Source organism: Emys orbicularis, chromosome 1, assembly GCF_028017835.1.
Source record: "Emys orbicularis isolate rEmyOrb1 chromosome 1, rEmyOrb1.hap1, whole genome shotgun sequence".
In the NCBI taxonomy this organism is placed as follows: Eukaryota; Metazoa; Chordata; order Testudines; family Emydidae; genus Emys; species Emys orbicularis.
The window spans coordinates 364,048,090-364,063,871 of record NC_088683.1 but is presented as its reverse complement, the minus strand read 5'-3'; the positions used below and the strand labels follow the sequence as shown (position 1 = coordinate 364,063,871).

General features: G+C 50.8%; 1 protein-coding gene across 1 annotated transcript in view; it reads right to left on the bottom strand.

Moving 5' to 3' along the window:
• PGAP2 (post-GPI attachment to proteins 2) overlaps positions 1-15,049 on the bottom strand; it is a 33,592-nt gene extending 18,543 nt beyond the window's left edge. Inside the window, exons 1-4 of the mRNA XM_065417492.1 lie at positions 15,009-15,049; positions 10,150-10,324; positions 9,548-9,800; positions 2,163-2,269 (exon numbers count right to left, since the gene is read on the bottom strand). Coding sequence (XP_065273564.1) covers positions 2,163-2,269; positions 9,548-9,800; positions 10,150-10,314 — 525 coding nt within the window. The 5' untranslated portion in view covers positions 10,315-10,324; positions 15,009-15,049. The remainder of the gene's footprint in view (positions 1-2,162; positions 2,270-9,547; positions 9,801-10,149; positions 10,325-15,008) is intronic.
• Between the last annotated feature and the right edge of the window lie 733 nt (positions 15,050-15,782).

Below are 15,782 nucleotides of genomic sequence, written 5' to 3'. Positions count from 1 at the left end.
TGTTAGGGTCCCGGGCTGGGATGCAGTGGAGTGGGTGGGCCTGCGTCCCCCCTGCCACCCAATGTGTGGGTGGCCGTCTCCCCCTCTCCTCAGGCCCTTCGAAGCCAGGGCCTACGCCTCCTGAACTAATTTGTTTGCTCAGCCCCTGCATAAGGGCCTGAGCCATAGACTCTCTACTGCCCCACCCTGACCCAGGGCTAGGGCCTGCGTTAAAACGGTTTGCTCAGCCCCTGCATAAGGACCTGAGCCAGAGACTCTCGACTGCCCCGCCCTAAACTAGGGCCTGGGTCTGCGGAATAGAGCTGTTTGTTGGTCTCTACCATTGCCGCGGCGTGAAACCCCGCGGCCAGGGTAGTTCCCCGAAATAATCCGACGGATGTAGCGAGGCGGTCTGGTTCCCCGGCGCCCCGGAGAGGGACGAACCCGGCCGAACCCTTCTACAGACACCATCCTGTTTTATCTCAGATCTGCTTTGGGTTTCAAGAGGGGGAAACCTTAAGCCACAAGGACTGAGATCCCCAGTCACTGACTGGAGTCACCCTGAATATGGACATTGGACTATAACCTATGGACTATTTCTAAAAGGACTTTTGGCAACTACAAACTCATCTCTGCTATGTATCTGAACCTCACGAATTGAATTCAAGTCTGTATGTATATTGATCTTTTAACCAACACTCGCTCTCTTCTTTTTTAATAAATTTTAGTTTAGTTAACAAGAATTGGCTATAAGCGTGTATTTTGGGTAAGATCTAAGTTATAATTGGACCTGGGTGTGTGGCTGATCCTTTGGGGTTGGAAGAACCTTTTCTTTTATATGATGAGATAAGATTTTCAGTAATCATCATCACATCTGACAGGTGTGTCTGGGCAGAGGCCTGAGGCTGGGTACTTTAAGGGAACTGCATTGTTTGGATTTCTGAGTAACCAGTGAGGTACTAGAGAAGCTGTTTTGTGCTGTCTTGGTGAATCTAAGGATTGGAATATCCACCAGTGTTTGGGGTTTGTCTGCCCCGTTCTGTTTGCAGTTCACCCTGATTGAGTGACCTCAGCTGGCTCCCACGGGCAGCACTGTCACAAGGGGCATCTTTCCAGTGGGCACCAGAGGGAGAAGGGAAACAGGAAGATGACAGCAGGAGCTGGGGAGTTAGGGAGCACTGAGATCCAGAAATACCTGGGAACGTACAAAGGCTTAGCCTAAAAAATAAAGAGCCTAAAAGCTGGAGCCCGCAGGCTAGTACTCAAACAACCCAACGCATGTTAAACTATCAGCGTGCTGGAAACCAGCAGCCCTACTCTCTCCAGCGGAAGCAGGAGCCTGTCCGGTGCTTGGAGCAGTGGACTGAGAGTCAGGACTCCCGTGTTCGATTTCTGAGTTGCTATATGACAGAGGAGTCACTTTACCAATCTGTGCCTAGTTTACCAGCCTAGGAAACTGGGACTAACCCCACTTTGCAGGGTGCTGAGAGGATTACAGAGGGACAGTAAATAGCTCGGAGATCTTGGAGGAAAGGCTTACAGCTGTGCTAAGTATTATAATGTAAAACCAGTGTGGCTAATACTGCCCTCTGCTGGTGTGTATTAATAATGAATTCCTTTCCAGTTTGCTTGCAAGACCAGATGTTTCACTCTTCCACGAAACACGAGCTCCCAGCCCGCAAGGCAACCAAGAAACCAGAGTCCAGATTCCAACGCAGGCGCTCCACCAACCAAGTGTACTGGGTTAGGGAAAGCAGTGTCACAAAAGAGGCCTTAACCAGCTACTTGGGGATTGGTCCTGCTTTGAGCAGGGGGTTGGACTAGATGACCTCCTGAGGTCCCTTCCAACCCTGATATTCTATGATTCTACGTTACTGGTTTTGGTTCCAACTCTAACTCCGGCACATGTTTTAGGAGAAGCAAGTAGGAAATCAAAGCCTTCAGACCTGCCTGTGTGCAGATAAATGCTCAATTCGTTTTGGTTAACTGGCCCGTCACATGTTTTTCAGTCATCACCTTTCCCCTCGGTCTGTTTCACCCCCTAAAGTCGTGCCGACATCCTGCCCCGTTGTGGCACTTTCATGCTCACGAGATACAGACACAAAGCCCTCCACCCCCAGCTGCGTGCCCCCAGCCCACCCAAGAGAAGAGCAGTGACAGTAGAGAAGGGAAGGTTACTGTACCTCGGGACTTACTGTGTGCTTCTTAGTCATCCGCCACAGAATGCAAGTCAGGAGCATGTGACCCAGGGCCGAGGTGATAAAGAGGATGAAGGAATTTTCGTGGATTGCTGCATTGACAAGACAACAGGTTTCCCGTTAATGCTGAGCATGGAAATAAGCCAAAGGGAGCTGCCCGAGGAATGCTGGGGAGGCCACGGCAAGGAGAAGGCAGCGTGCATTATAAGGCCCCTGCCGGGAGGCTTGGAGGAGCTGGGTCAATACCGCCTAGTAGTGACCCGGGACCCAAAGCTCCGGGGCTCTATTCATGGTGCTGCCACTAACAAGCCAGGGAACCAGGGGCCAGCCATGCGACGTCACTCCATTGCCTTTTTGGGGAGTGCTCGCAGTGTGCACAGAGGAGGAAGGAGAGCACCCCCCCGGGCTTAGAATCTCGTCAGTGGCTACACGGGGGTGGGGCCTAATCTGAGCACAGGCGTCTGTGACAGCACAGCTGAGTGGCCCCCATTCCTATGCAAAGGAGGCGGGGCAGGGAGGTTTGAGAAGGAGACTGCTTGGCGGTGTCACTGTCCCCATCTATACAGCAGGGACAATGTCACTCCCCTCCTGGCAGGGGGAATGGGAGGCCGTACCCGGGCATAAAGCACATTCGCAGCCTGAACTGGAAGGTGCCAGACGAGGCCGAAGGGTCATTACTGGATGACTGCCGTGCAGCTTTGCATTTAGCCTGACATGCTTTACAGACACGCAAGCCTGGAAAACAGGTCAGTGTCCTTATCTCCATTCTACATATGGGGAAACTGAGGCACAGTCTCGTTAGGTCACTTCCACAGTGAGTCAGTGGCAGAACTAGGAAGAGAAGCCTGGACTCCAGGCTCCCAGCCCCTTGATCTAACCACCAGACAGACAATATAATATATATGGAGATATACCTATCTCACAGAACTGGAAGGGACCCTGAGAGGTCATCGAGTCCAGCCCCCTGCCTTCACTAGCAGGACCAAGTACTGATTTTGCCCCAGATCCCTAAGTGGCCCCCTCAGGGATTGAACTCACAACCCTGGGTTTAGCAGGCCAATGCTCAAACCACTGAGCCGTTATTATTCTGGTTAATAATAGCGAGACTCTCTTGGTCACTGACTGCACATAGATTCCGAGTCAGGACAGAGACGTAACCTTTGACCTCTTTAGAGGAACGTTGCCAATTCGGGCAGAGGAACTAAAGGCATTCTCACCCCCATTAGCAAAGCCCGTGAGAATCTGGGTGTGTCATTTAAAAATAAATGGTTCAAATTAAAAAAAAAAATCCCAACCCTTTCCCCACAAACTCATCCACCAAGCAGCATCCGCAGCCTTGCACTTACAAGCAACCCTACAATAACAAAATGAACATGGGTGTCTTATTTCAGGGTAAAAGAAGCCTGGCAGGGAGTGGTGATAAACAGCAACTTCATCGTGAAAAATAACCTTGGCGATCCCTTGCCAGAGACTGTCAAATGAAGCTTGTTTCCCTTTCAGTAGAAACAAGGGAGTTGGTCAATGCTATGGTCGTCAGCCCATAATAATGGGGCTGGGAGAACTGGTATGAACTTCAGTCTGTACCCGAACCTTGCTCACACATGCCAATATGCTCCCAGGACTTCCAGTCCAATACTCACAATGCACTCTGGGCCAAAGCTGGTGGGCAAGCCACAGAAGACGTAAGATTTGGGGGGGAATGTCTGGCCTGGGGTTCTGTAGCGGATGGAGACAGACTGGGCCCTCGAGGGAATCTTTTAATGTGGTGGGCGAGTCTGTTCGGAAGGTTACTGGTGGCACGTTCAGCCGCATGGAAGCCTCAAGGAAGCAAATGCATCAATGCACTTTGGGGCACCAGAACCCATCTATGAGTCATTGAACTCATAAGAACATAAGAACGGCCATAGTGGGTCAGACCAAAGGTCCATCTAGCCCAGTATCATGTCTTCCGACAGTGCCCAGTGGATGTTGACAAACAGACACCGATCTGGGGACCAGTCCCATCCGGAGCCTCACAGCACCTGCCTGATTCACTGTGGTGTTACTCCAATTTAATGCCATTCTGCAAGGGGTTATGCTGGTGAACGCCATTCCAGAAGGATGTTATCAATGAAAGAGAAGTCAGAAAAAAGCCTCAAGAATGATTCAAAGGTTAGAAACCCTGCCGCCTAGAACATAAGAATGGCCGTACTGAGTCAGACCAAAGGTCCATCCAGCCCAGTATCCTGTCTACCGACAGTGGCCAATGCCAGGTGCCCCAGAGGGAGTGAACCTAACAGGTAATGATCAAGTGATCCCTCTCCTGCCATCCATCTCCACCCTCTGACAAACAGAGGCTAGGGACACCATTCCTTACCCATCCTGGCTAATAGCCATTAATGGACTTAACCACCATGAATTTATCCAGTTCTCTTTTAAACCCTGTTGTAGTCCTAGACTTCACAACCTCCTCAGGCAAGGAGTTCCACAGATTGACTAAACTCTTTGGGGCATTTGCCAGTCCCAGTGCCTTGAGGACCAGACACTGGATTGGGAAGTCGAGGAGGGTGTTCTAGGGAACAGCACAGTTGACGTCAGAGTGGCTAGTCAGTTCTGCTCCTGCTTGCCCCAGGATAACCGCACATTAGTGAAGATCAGGGAAGGGAACATTCAGACCCATTCTCACTCCTTTATACCTTCTTTCTCAACCACGTTTCCCCAAACTTGGCAAATCCCCTGCTCCCCATTTCAGGAACTCGCCAGCTTGGAAGGTCTAAATCTAAATAGCTTCCTTCCCGTCCTTGGAAGAGCCGCACAGCGAACAGGGCTAGCATGACAAGCCCTGTATCCAGTGACCAAGAGCTGCAGCAGTGCGAGCTTCCTCTTCATCATCCACGTAATGCACAACACACTTGGCCTGGGCAGGGCACCTGTAGGGTTGCGAGGGGCATTCAGTTTCCAGGGCCCACTCAGGCCTTGGCCCTCTGCAGAGGCTTCCAGCAAGAGGGCCAAGTAACGCCTCCTTTTGGAGGTGGTTTGTTACCTGGGTCCTTTCCCACAATGCACTGCACCGAGATCCATCCAACCCATTTCAGATAGGCCGCCTAACAGCCATCAGGAGGTAATGACTTTCAGTCACTGCCACCTGGGGCTAGATTCAGACTTAGGACCTAGGGATGACATAAATAGGCTCATTGCAATATTTCAGCAGTTGGTTTGCAAATGCCAACTCATTACCCCTTATGCTGAACAATGTATCCCAACTCATATTTAGCTCACATGCTCCGATTTCCTTCCCCAGACCTGGAAAAGAGCTTTGTGTAGCTCAAAAGCTTGTATCTTCCACCAACAGGACATTAGAAAGGCCACACTGGGTCCATCTAGCCCAGTATCCTGTCTTCTGACAGTGGCCAAAGCCAGGTGCCCCAGAGGGAATGAACAGAACAGGGAATCATCAAGTGATCCATCCCCTGTCACCTATTCCCAGAGTCTGGCAAACAGCGGTTAGGGACACCATCCCTGTCCATCTTGGATAACAGCCATCAATGGACCTTTCCTCCATGAACAGATCTAATTCTTTTTTGAACCCTGTTATAGTCTTGGCCTTCACAGCATCCTCTGGCAAAGAGTTCACAGGTAGACTGTGCATTGTGTGAAGTTGGTACAGTAAAAGCTATTACCACAACTACTTTGTCCTTTTTGTATCCTGGGACTAACCTGGCTACAACACTGCAAACAAATACATTGATGCGACAGACGGTGATTTCCTGCAATATCCTGGACAAATCGTAGCAAATTAAGTTTAAATATCTTAGGAGTTCATCATATTAAAAATGGGGAAATGTTTATGTCTTATTGGGAGATTGTGTGTAACATCTCTCGGGAGGAGACCTGACTAATGTAAACCCTGAGAAGTGTTATGAGCTTCAAAGGACTAATTGAAAATGATGTGAAGTTTGAAAGTTACATGGGTTTCCCAGGAACTCTCTAGGGGGAGGTGTTTGCAAACGAATTCCCTCTGGTTCCGCTGGAATGCAGCCTTCTGAAGCTGCGCCTGTTCCATGAGGACACATCAAAGACCCAAAGGGTATGCAGAAGTGACTCAGATTCCGGGGGGTGCTTGTTCGGAGCAAACAGCTGTAAAGAACTTGTGAGCACAGAAAACCATCTTGATGCTTTGAAGGACGGACCACCTGCCAGAGCCCTTGCTGGAGCTGGGGTGATCTCTGGAGAGCTTATTAGCAAGCGGTCTGCCTCGCTGGGGAATTCACAGCGTAGGCAGGGAGCTGGAAATGCCCTGGTCAGGAGGGAGAGAGACGCAGGTCTCCACCCCAGAGGGGTGATGGCTGGGGAGCTGGAAGCCTGAGAGGGGATGCCCGTGCTGGATCACGAAGGGGGAAATACAGGTGAACCATGACAGCTGGCATTAAAAATGCCAAGTGACTAGAATGGACGCGTCTGGGCCTGACTCAGTGAGGGGGTGAACAGGGGTGCCAGGCTAGCGCAGCAAGGGACAAGGCCCTGTAACTAGCACCAACCTGGCAACGAGTGGGTGAGCAGAACCAGAGTTCCTGGCATACTGGCAGAGGGCATGTGTAGAAAGACAAGCGACAAGCTGAGAGACACTGAGTGCTTAAAAGGTACTACATCTCCCACCCTCCTGAGCTGTTTTTCCTGCACCCTGATGGGATGGCGTAGCAAGACGCTGCCTTTTCACACACCCACTCGATGCCAAGCCAGGGCACAGGTTGCCCTGTTCTACCACTTGTACCTGCTGGGAAATCCTGGCCCCACTGGAAATCAATATGAAATGACCCATTGAGTTCAGTGGGGTGCGGGTTGCCTCCCTGACGTGTAATCATCCCTGTTTTCCTCCCCACTACACGGGATGTCTACGGCCAAGTGCCAACTGGCCACTGATCCTTCCTGGCAACATCACCAGTCCCCAGCAAACTGAGGCTGGGACCTCATCCCCACCAAGTCAAAGCACCAGAGACAGCTCCACCCGGATCTGACTCCCAGCAAGCCAGCTGCTCTCTGCCTCCCTGGCCCTGCTGCTGTGCCTGAGAGCCCAGCTTGCTGAGGGTCGCTGCATCATCGGAAAGTTGCCTGAACAGAAACGGCACCTTCTTCCCACATGCACTCAGTGAAACCCGCTTTCCGTCCTCCTGCTTCCACTGCCATGCGCAGGCAGCTATGCCACAGTACGTCCCATTCCAGTCTGGGTCACTCACCACCACAACTAGCTTCCAAACGCCGGCCACCTACACCTGTTTGACCCAGTTGGAAGCAATGGGCCGTTTTCACTGGCGGAACTCCACTGAAGTCACCAGGGATGAACTGGGCCCGCCGGGTTATCACAAGTGTAACCGAGGCCTGAATTTGACTTGCAGAATCTTTATGCCTGGAGCGAACATGCAAGTCAGAAAGAACTCAGCTTGTCTCTCCGATCCCAGGCTGGCAGCTAGAAAAACGGACACAAACAAATGCTAGACACACAAAGGCCCATCGTGCCATTCTTACAGGGTTGTCATTCAGACTAGAACAGCACTAGTCTGTCTCTACACCTGAAAATTAACCCACGCTAACCAAACCGAGTTACCCAACCGCAAACATTTTTACCCAGTTGCAAACAGATGGGAGAAGCGCATCTCCTAGCCCACCATGCACAGATACCCCCCCCCCCCACACACACACAAAATGGCCACACAGTTTGCTTTAACTAAAAATCGAGAACTTCACCATCCATAAGAACGGCCATACTGGGTCAGACCAAGGGTCCATCTAGCCCAGTATCCTGTCTTCCGACAGTGGCCAATGCCAGGTGCCCCAGAGGGAATGAACAGAACAGGTCATCATCAAGTGATCCATCCCCTATCGCCCATTCCCAGCTTCTGGCAAACAGAGGCTAGGGACACCATCCCTGCCCATCCTGGCTAATAGCCATTGATGGACCTATCCTCCATGAACTTATCTAGTTCTTTTTTGAATTCTGTTAGTCTTGGCCTTCACAACATCCTCTGGCAAAGAGTTCTACAGATTGACTGTGCATTGTGTGAAAAAATACTTCCTTTTGTTTGTTTTAAACCTGCTACCTATTAATTTCATTTGGTGACCCCTAGTTCTTGTGCTATGAGAAGGAGTAAATAACACTTCCTTATTTAATTTCTCTACCCCAGTCATGATTTTATAGACTTCAGTCATATCCCCCTTTACTCGTCTTTTTTCCAAGCTGAAAAATGCAAGTTTTATTAATCTCTCCTCATACAGATGCTGTTCCATACGTCTAATAATTTTTGTTGCCCTTTTCTAAACCTTTTCCAATTCCAATATATCTTTTTTGAGATGGGGCGACCACATCTGTACGCAGTATTCAAGATGTGGGGGTACAATGGATTTATACAGAGGCAATATGATATTTTCTGTCTTACTATCTATCCCTTTCTTAATGATTGCCAACATTCTGTTTGCTTTTTTGACTGCCGCCGCACACTGAGTGGATGTTTTCAGAGAACTATCCACAATGACTCCAAGATCTCTTTCTTGAGTGGTAACAGCTAATTTAGATCCCATCCGTTTATTTGTATAGTTGGGATTATGATTTCCCATGTGCATTACTTTGCATTGAATGTCATCTGCCATTCTGTTGCCCAGTCACCCAGTTTTGAGAGATCCTTCTGAAGCTCGCCGCAGTCTGCCTGGGACTAAACTATCTTGAGTAGTTTTGTATCATCTGCAAATTTTGCCACCTCACTGTTTACCCCTTTTTCCGGATCATTTATGACTATGTTGAACAGGACTAGGCCCAGTACAGATCCCAGGGGGACACCACTATTTACCTCTCTCCATTCTGAAAACTGACCATTTATTCCTACCCTTTGTTTCCTGCCTTTTAACCAGTTACCAATCCATGAGAGGACCTTCCTTGAGACGAAACACAGGAAATTATCGGAGATAAAATTATAAGCAACTAAAGGAGGAGTTCGAATGGAAGCCAGACTCAACCCGAACTGTAGTGTTTCTTATTGCAATGGGGCAAAGCAGCAGAGAGGGACACACTGTCTGAGTGCCTGACTTTGAGCGAAGAAGTCCTAAATTCCAATTCCAGCTCTAACACTGACTTCTTCTGTGATCTTGGCCATGTCGCGTCCCTACCATGAGGATCAATTAGTTAACGCTTGCTACATACAAATCCCAGGTACTTTTATTAATACAGGGACCATGGATTTTAATGGAATGTGTGTATTTGCATTGATTTTTCTCCTGAACCGATGATCCCAAAAATAAGCACTAAAAAAACCCAACACCCCTGTAATTAAGTGACTCATGACTGTGCAGAACCCCAGTTGTTACAACCCAGAGAATCAGCACAGCAGACTGTAGAAACCTACCATAGTTTTCCGAGGAAGACACGTACGTCAGCAAAAGGAGGGCGACGTTTTCGAGCACATTGAGGGTGAAGTTGATGCGGCAGAGCCGTGGGTAGCGAGGGTGCGTGCAGTGACAGCTGTGGTAATGGTTCCAGTACGCGATGGCCACCAGGAAGCGGGGCGCGGAGTGGAGGCCAATGCAGAGACGCCACACGTAGCGCTGAGGGGTCTCGCCGCCAATCGCGGCGCTGATGGAGGGGAGGTAATTGGGGACCTAGGAGAAAAAGGAGAGCTTGTTGAAGAGGCATTGGGATTTTGTATTAGAATAGGTCACATTTACAGCTCTCTAAGATGTCGGAGTGCTTAACAAGGGCAAGTTCTATCCCTAGCTCCCAGATCAGGAAATTGAGGCACAGAGAAGGAGAGTAACTTGCTTAAGTTCACACAGCACCTATTGAGTTCCGGGGAAGCCAGGAATAAAACACAGAACTCCCGATGCCCAGGTCTCCTACTCTACTCACTAGACAACTCTGCCGTTCTTTGAGAAATCACGTCTGTAACAGAGTTTGCCCTCAGGGTCTAGTGGGTCCCTTTAAGTTCTCTACCAAGCTGCAGGCACATACACCGCAGTGAGTAGCTGTCGTTTCCTGGAAGTGGAACAGCAGAGACCAGATCACGCAGAAAAGGAATCCAAACAGCGGGCAACACACAGTCCCAACAGCCAGGGTGGTAAAGCGGAGCCGGAAGAGGATCCCATCTCGATCCAGAGGCAATGGCACCTCAAACATGTTGCTGGACCTGAAAGCAAGAAGCAACTATTTGAAGAATGTCCCTTCGACTACTGCAACATTCAGCTCCAAGAGCACTTCAGCGGGTAAAATGCATACAACTGTAATAGGTTGTTAGCCAATACATATAGGTTGTACTGTGACACTGAGCCAGAAAGGGTTAAGCAACCAGCTGGCTAAAGTGACCCAGATCAACCTTTAAGAACATATTAGAGAAGTACTGAAATGGTAAACAGGGCCATTTTTGGTAGATAATTATCAAAGCCATGTAAGTGGACTGAATCCTTTGAAATGCAAACTGATATTGTCAGAGAATTAGAAGTAAATACGAATTGTCTTTGTCAGAGTTAAACTGTTAGGAGTTTAACAGCGTGATCTAATTAGCACGTGGAAGCTAAACATCAATTCCTGTCTGCAATATTTTGTTACTATACTCTATTGATACAGAGATCAAAAGGGAATATTAGCAATTAGATGAAACGTGGTGTAATATCATTGTCTTTATTTCTCTTTGAAGTTTGTAGCAAACTACCTGTGAAACTTTGAATGGTCAATTGCTTTATGCTAATCAATGAAACTAATTACCTGTGTATACATAGGAAATAGGAAATGACTTCAAAGCAACAATGTATATTACCTATTCTTCATCCAAGGAAGGTCCGCTGTATTATCTGCTGTCAAGAGGCTATTGTAACTTGCCAGAGATCTATAAAAGAACTCTAGGATCCTGTCGTCTCACATCTGCTTAGACTTTGTCAGGGGAAGTTCAAGCTGCAAGATTGAGGTCTTCAGGTACCCTGGACTGTCCCTGCAAAGTCTTATGGAAGGATCTGAACCAATTCTATACACGGACTGCCTATTGGACTAGACTATGGAATTAATTCTGGAAGAACTTTCTACAAAGGCAGCTCACCATCTCTACTATGAAACTGACCTAAGAACGTTACTCATATGTGTATGTATAATGATCTTTAACCACAATAACTCTTTCTTTTCTTTTTTAATAAATCTAAGTTTAGTTAATAAGAATTGGTTGTAAGCATGTATTTGGATAAGATCTGAAATATTCACTGACCTGCTGGGTAATGTGTCCGATCTCTTGGGATTGGTAGAACTTTATATATGGTGAAAAAGATTTTAAGTAATCCTTACTACATTTGACTTGGCTGTCTGGGTGGGAGTTCAGGGCGGAATTGCTTAAGGGGAACTGTATTTTTGGGCTTCTTGGTAACCAGTAAGGTAATATAGAAGCTGTTTTGTTACTGTCTGGGTAAATCTAATTATAGGAAGGACCACCACTTTTGGGGAATGCCTGCCCCATTCTTTGCAGTTTGCCCTGATGAAGCACTCTCGGTGAGGCCTCTCCAGGCATTATGGTCATATATACGCACACTCTCCCCCCCCGCCCCCCATATTAATAGGTATTATATGCATGGTATTAATCTAATATGTATGTGTTGGGTAATCATGCTAAATTGTACTATGCCTATTCTTGCTCACACATGCTAAGGCATATATCTCCCAATGCCCCAGGACAAATATAGGGTGGCACTGGGCTTCGACAAATACAAGAACTGCCAAAAGCTAGATGTACAAGTGTTATGAACCAAAGAAGCAACGTGGTGCAAGGAAATAATGTAAGAAATGTGAATGCTTTGCACTAGGGCGTATCTTCATGCCCCTTTATGTTTGGAACTTAATATTCAAAACCAAAGATGGGGAAGTACAGGGAGGCACCAAAGATGAAGCTGGCTAATTAAACGTGAAGTGACGTGAAGAGCGCTGTGACGTGTAAACAGCCATGCTATCAAAGATGGCTAGTTTAAGGGGGCTTTGGGAAGCACACCATCTGTATAAGGCGAACTGAACATGCTGTGAGAATTTGCTTCCTGGGAAGGACTGGTGTGGTATTAACTCTTTCTTTCCTATACTGTACTGCTTTGTCTTTAGACAATGAATCTGGTTGAGCTTGGTTATTTGTTCTCTCAGTCTCAGTGTTGAATGGCAAGTATAGTCAATTAGCTGGCTAGACTGGTAGTCAATAAGGTATAAGTGATGGCTACAACCGACGGATTCTGGCAGCTCAAATCAGCTCAGACTGGGCAGGTGGTCAAAGTTGCACAGGGGTCAGTGGAAGAGCCTTTCACCCCTGGAATCCTGCATTCAAATCCTGCATATAACCAGGGCTGGTCCTTAAATACAAACAATATGAACAATTGCTTGGATCTCCATACTCAGTGACTCATAGTTTAAGGCTCCCCTATGGCAGCTGGGGTGAGAAAGCTACACCTAGACTGATTCAGGTACAAGTTCCCCCTTCTAGGGCCAGCGCCAGGAAGGGATTGCAAATGGGTCATGCAAGCCTATGGCCTAAACCCAAGCGCTGTGCACCCATCATTCCCACTGAAGACAATGGGAGTTACAAATGCTCAGCTACTCTCTGGATCGGGTCCTGAGACTGCCGAGTAGGGGCCCTGAAAATAGTACTGCTCTCCCTACCTCACACCTTGTACAACCGGGACAAACCCGCCACGAAGCCAATTACCACACAGGGTGTAAGTCAGGGCAGGATTTAATAGCTGGCATCTGAATTGCATTTTTTCCCTGCTAGCGTCTGCTTTAGGTCATAAGCTCCTGGGGTCAGGGACAGCGTCTCCCTATTTATCTGCACTAAGCACACAGCTGTGGTTCTACTAATGAAACATTGTTATTTATTTGTGCAATAATCTTACTGGAGTGGTGTCTGCATTCTAAGAATTACACTTCTATAGATCAGCCTTCATCACGGCAGAGGCAATAGGATTACAGCATCAAAAATGATAGGGCAATGGTCAGTTTGGGCCACTAGGGCAGGGGTGGGCAAACTACGGCCGGGGGGCTGCATCCAGCCCTCCAGACGTTTTAATCTGGTCCTCAAGCTCCTGCCGGGGAGCGGGGTCTGGGGCTTGCCCTGCTTTGCATGGCTCCTGGAAGCAGTGGCACGTCCCCCGCTCCGGCTCCTACCCGTAAGAGCAGCCAGGGGCCTACGTATGCTGCCCCAAGCACCGCCTCCACAGCTCCCATTGGCTGGGAACCGCAGCCAATGGGAGCTATGTGGGCAGCGCCTGCAGACAGGGCAATGCGCAGACCTGCCTGGCCACGCCTCTGCCTAGGAGCCAGAGAGGGAACATGCTGCTGTTTCTGGGAGCTGCTTGAGGTACGCGCCACCCGGAGCCTGCACCCGACCCCCTTCACGCACCCCTGCCCGAGCCCTGATCCCCCTCCCGCCTTCCAAACCCCTCGGCCCCATCCCGGAGCCCGCACCCTCACCCCCTGCCGCACCCCAGCCCCCAATTTCATGAGCATGTATGGCCCGCCATACAATTTCCATATCCAGATGTGGCCCTCGGGCCAAAAAGTTTGCCCACCCCTGCACTAAGGCCTTGTCTACACTTGTCTGCTTGCCTAAGCCATGCCTCCCTGACTACACTGCTATTCATACCCATGCTAGCTGGGCATGCAGTGTCTGTACTCTACACGCCATCCTAAGCATAGACCTCCCCTTAGAGGGAAGCAACTCGAACATAACAATACAGTCACAGAAGAGAAACTAATCTAGTCTATTCTAGTCTCCCCGGCCAATGCAGGATTGTTCTCCCCAGTTTATTCTATCCATGGCTTTGTCCAGCCTGGAAATCTCCATCCTGACCAAAGCCACTAGACCTGCAGGTGAGGGAAAGTGTCTTTAAACACAGAGCAGCTCTTTCCTACTCTGGCAGGGAGGCCGAAGGTGACACAGCCACCCTGGCCTGTAACCCAGAGACAGGCAACTGGTCCCTGTGCACACAGCCCCAGGCCACTGGGGTGGTCACCTCCTTTGTCAGCCCCTTCTTGTTAAAGACCAGGGTAGCCCGCAGTCTGCATTTTAAGCAAACATCCCCAGTTACTAGGAAGGAAGGAAGGATACCCATGAACACCCCTCTGTGGAAGCACCTTCCTCTGAGCTCCTGGGGTGCGGGACTGGCCGCCAAAGCTGGGAGAGACACAGCCTTTGCCTGGGCAAATATGCCCTCAGGTTTCGATGTGCTGGGGGCCCAGCTCCAAAACTCAGCCACACACCCCCTGAGTTGTGCCAGAAGTTTGATCAGAACCACAAACGCCCCCCCCCCAAGCAGCTTTGGGGAGGAAGGTGGGGTCCCCAATCCCCCAGCCTGTGCTCTCCTAAAAGGCGCCCCCAAAGCTGCTGCCCAAGTTCTCCCACCTCAGCCAGCCTGGGGCATGGAAAAACAGAAACCCTCCTTCTGCTCCTCCCTCCAACCCTATTCCTGCCCCAACTCCTTCCCCACTGTCTGCCCCAGCTCCTACCCACACCCCCGCCACACTCCATGCCCCAACCCCTCCCCCGGCTCCTATCCCCCCAGATCCTGCCCCACCCCACGCCTGTCCCCCAACCCCTCCCTTGGCGCCTGCCCCATAACCCCTCCCACGCCTCTCCGGATCCGCCCCCGGGAGCTCCCCTCCTTCCCCCGCGCCCAAAGGTGCAGCGGCCTCCGGCAGGCTGAGACCGGCCGATTCAGCTCACGCAGAGGCCGGGCCCAGAGCCGGCTCCTTCCGTCGCTGCGGCCGCCTCGGCTCCCACCCCGGTCCCCCCGCTGGCCCGGGCGGTGCGGCCTCATTCCCCGGCCCCCCGCGAGCTGCCCCGAGCCTCCGCTCACCTGTTTCCCCTTCCGCCCTTCTCCAGCCGGCTGCGGGACCGCCCCCCGCTCCGCCCCCCGGTCCACAGCTCCGCCTGCGCCGTTCCCCGCCCCCGTCCCTCTCCCCGCCCGGCGCCTGCTCGCCGCCAGCCTCCCTCCCTGCCCACCTGCGGCACGCTGCCCCCGTCCCCGCAGCCCGACCTGGGCCTGCCCCGCGCTGCCCGCTGCCCCCTGCCCCGCACCCCTGGGCCTGCCCCCACACTCCTGGGCCTGCCCTGCACCCTTGGGCCTGCCCCACGCTGCCCCCGCACCCTTGGGCCTGCCCCCACACTGCCCCCGCAGCTCTGGGCCTGCCCCACACTGCCCCTGCCTCCCTGCCCCTGCAGCCCGACCTGGGCCTGCCCCCTACCCCCGTAGCCCTGGGCCTGCCCCATGGCGCTGCAAGCCACAGCGGCCCTGCGGGTAGCAGTGACCCTTGGGGGCAGAGTCGCTGGGGGAGGGTTGTGTGGCAGGAATGCCCCCTCCTGCCTGGGGCCTGGCAGGAAGCGGTGTGGGCCGGGAGCCCTTCTGGCTACATTGTGGCTTCTTTCCACCAGCAAAGAATTTGGCCTTCTGCCTCCTTTGCTCTTCCCTCCCTCATCTGTTCCCCCTTCCACCATCTTGTGCTTTTCCTTTGTAGGCCCCTGCCAAATTCATGGCCATGAAAAACGTGTCATGGACTGTGAAATCTGGTCTTTTGTGTGCTTTTACCCTATACAGATTTCACGGGGGAGACCAGCGTTTCTCAAATTCGGG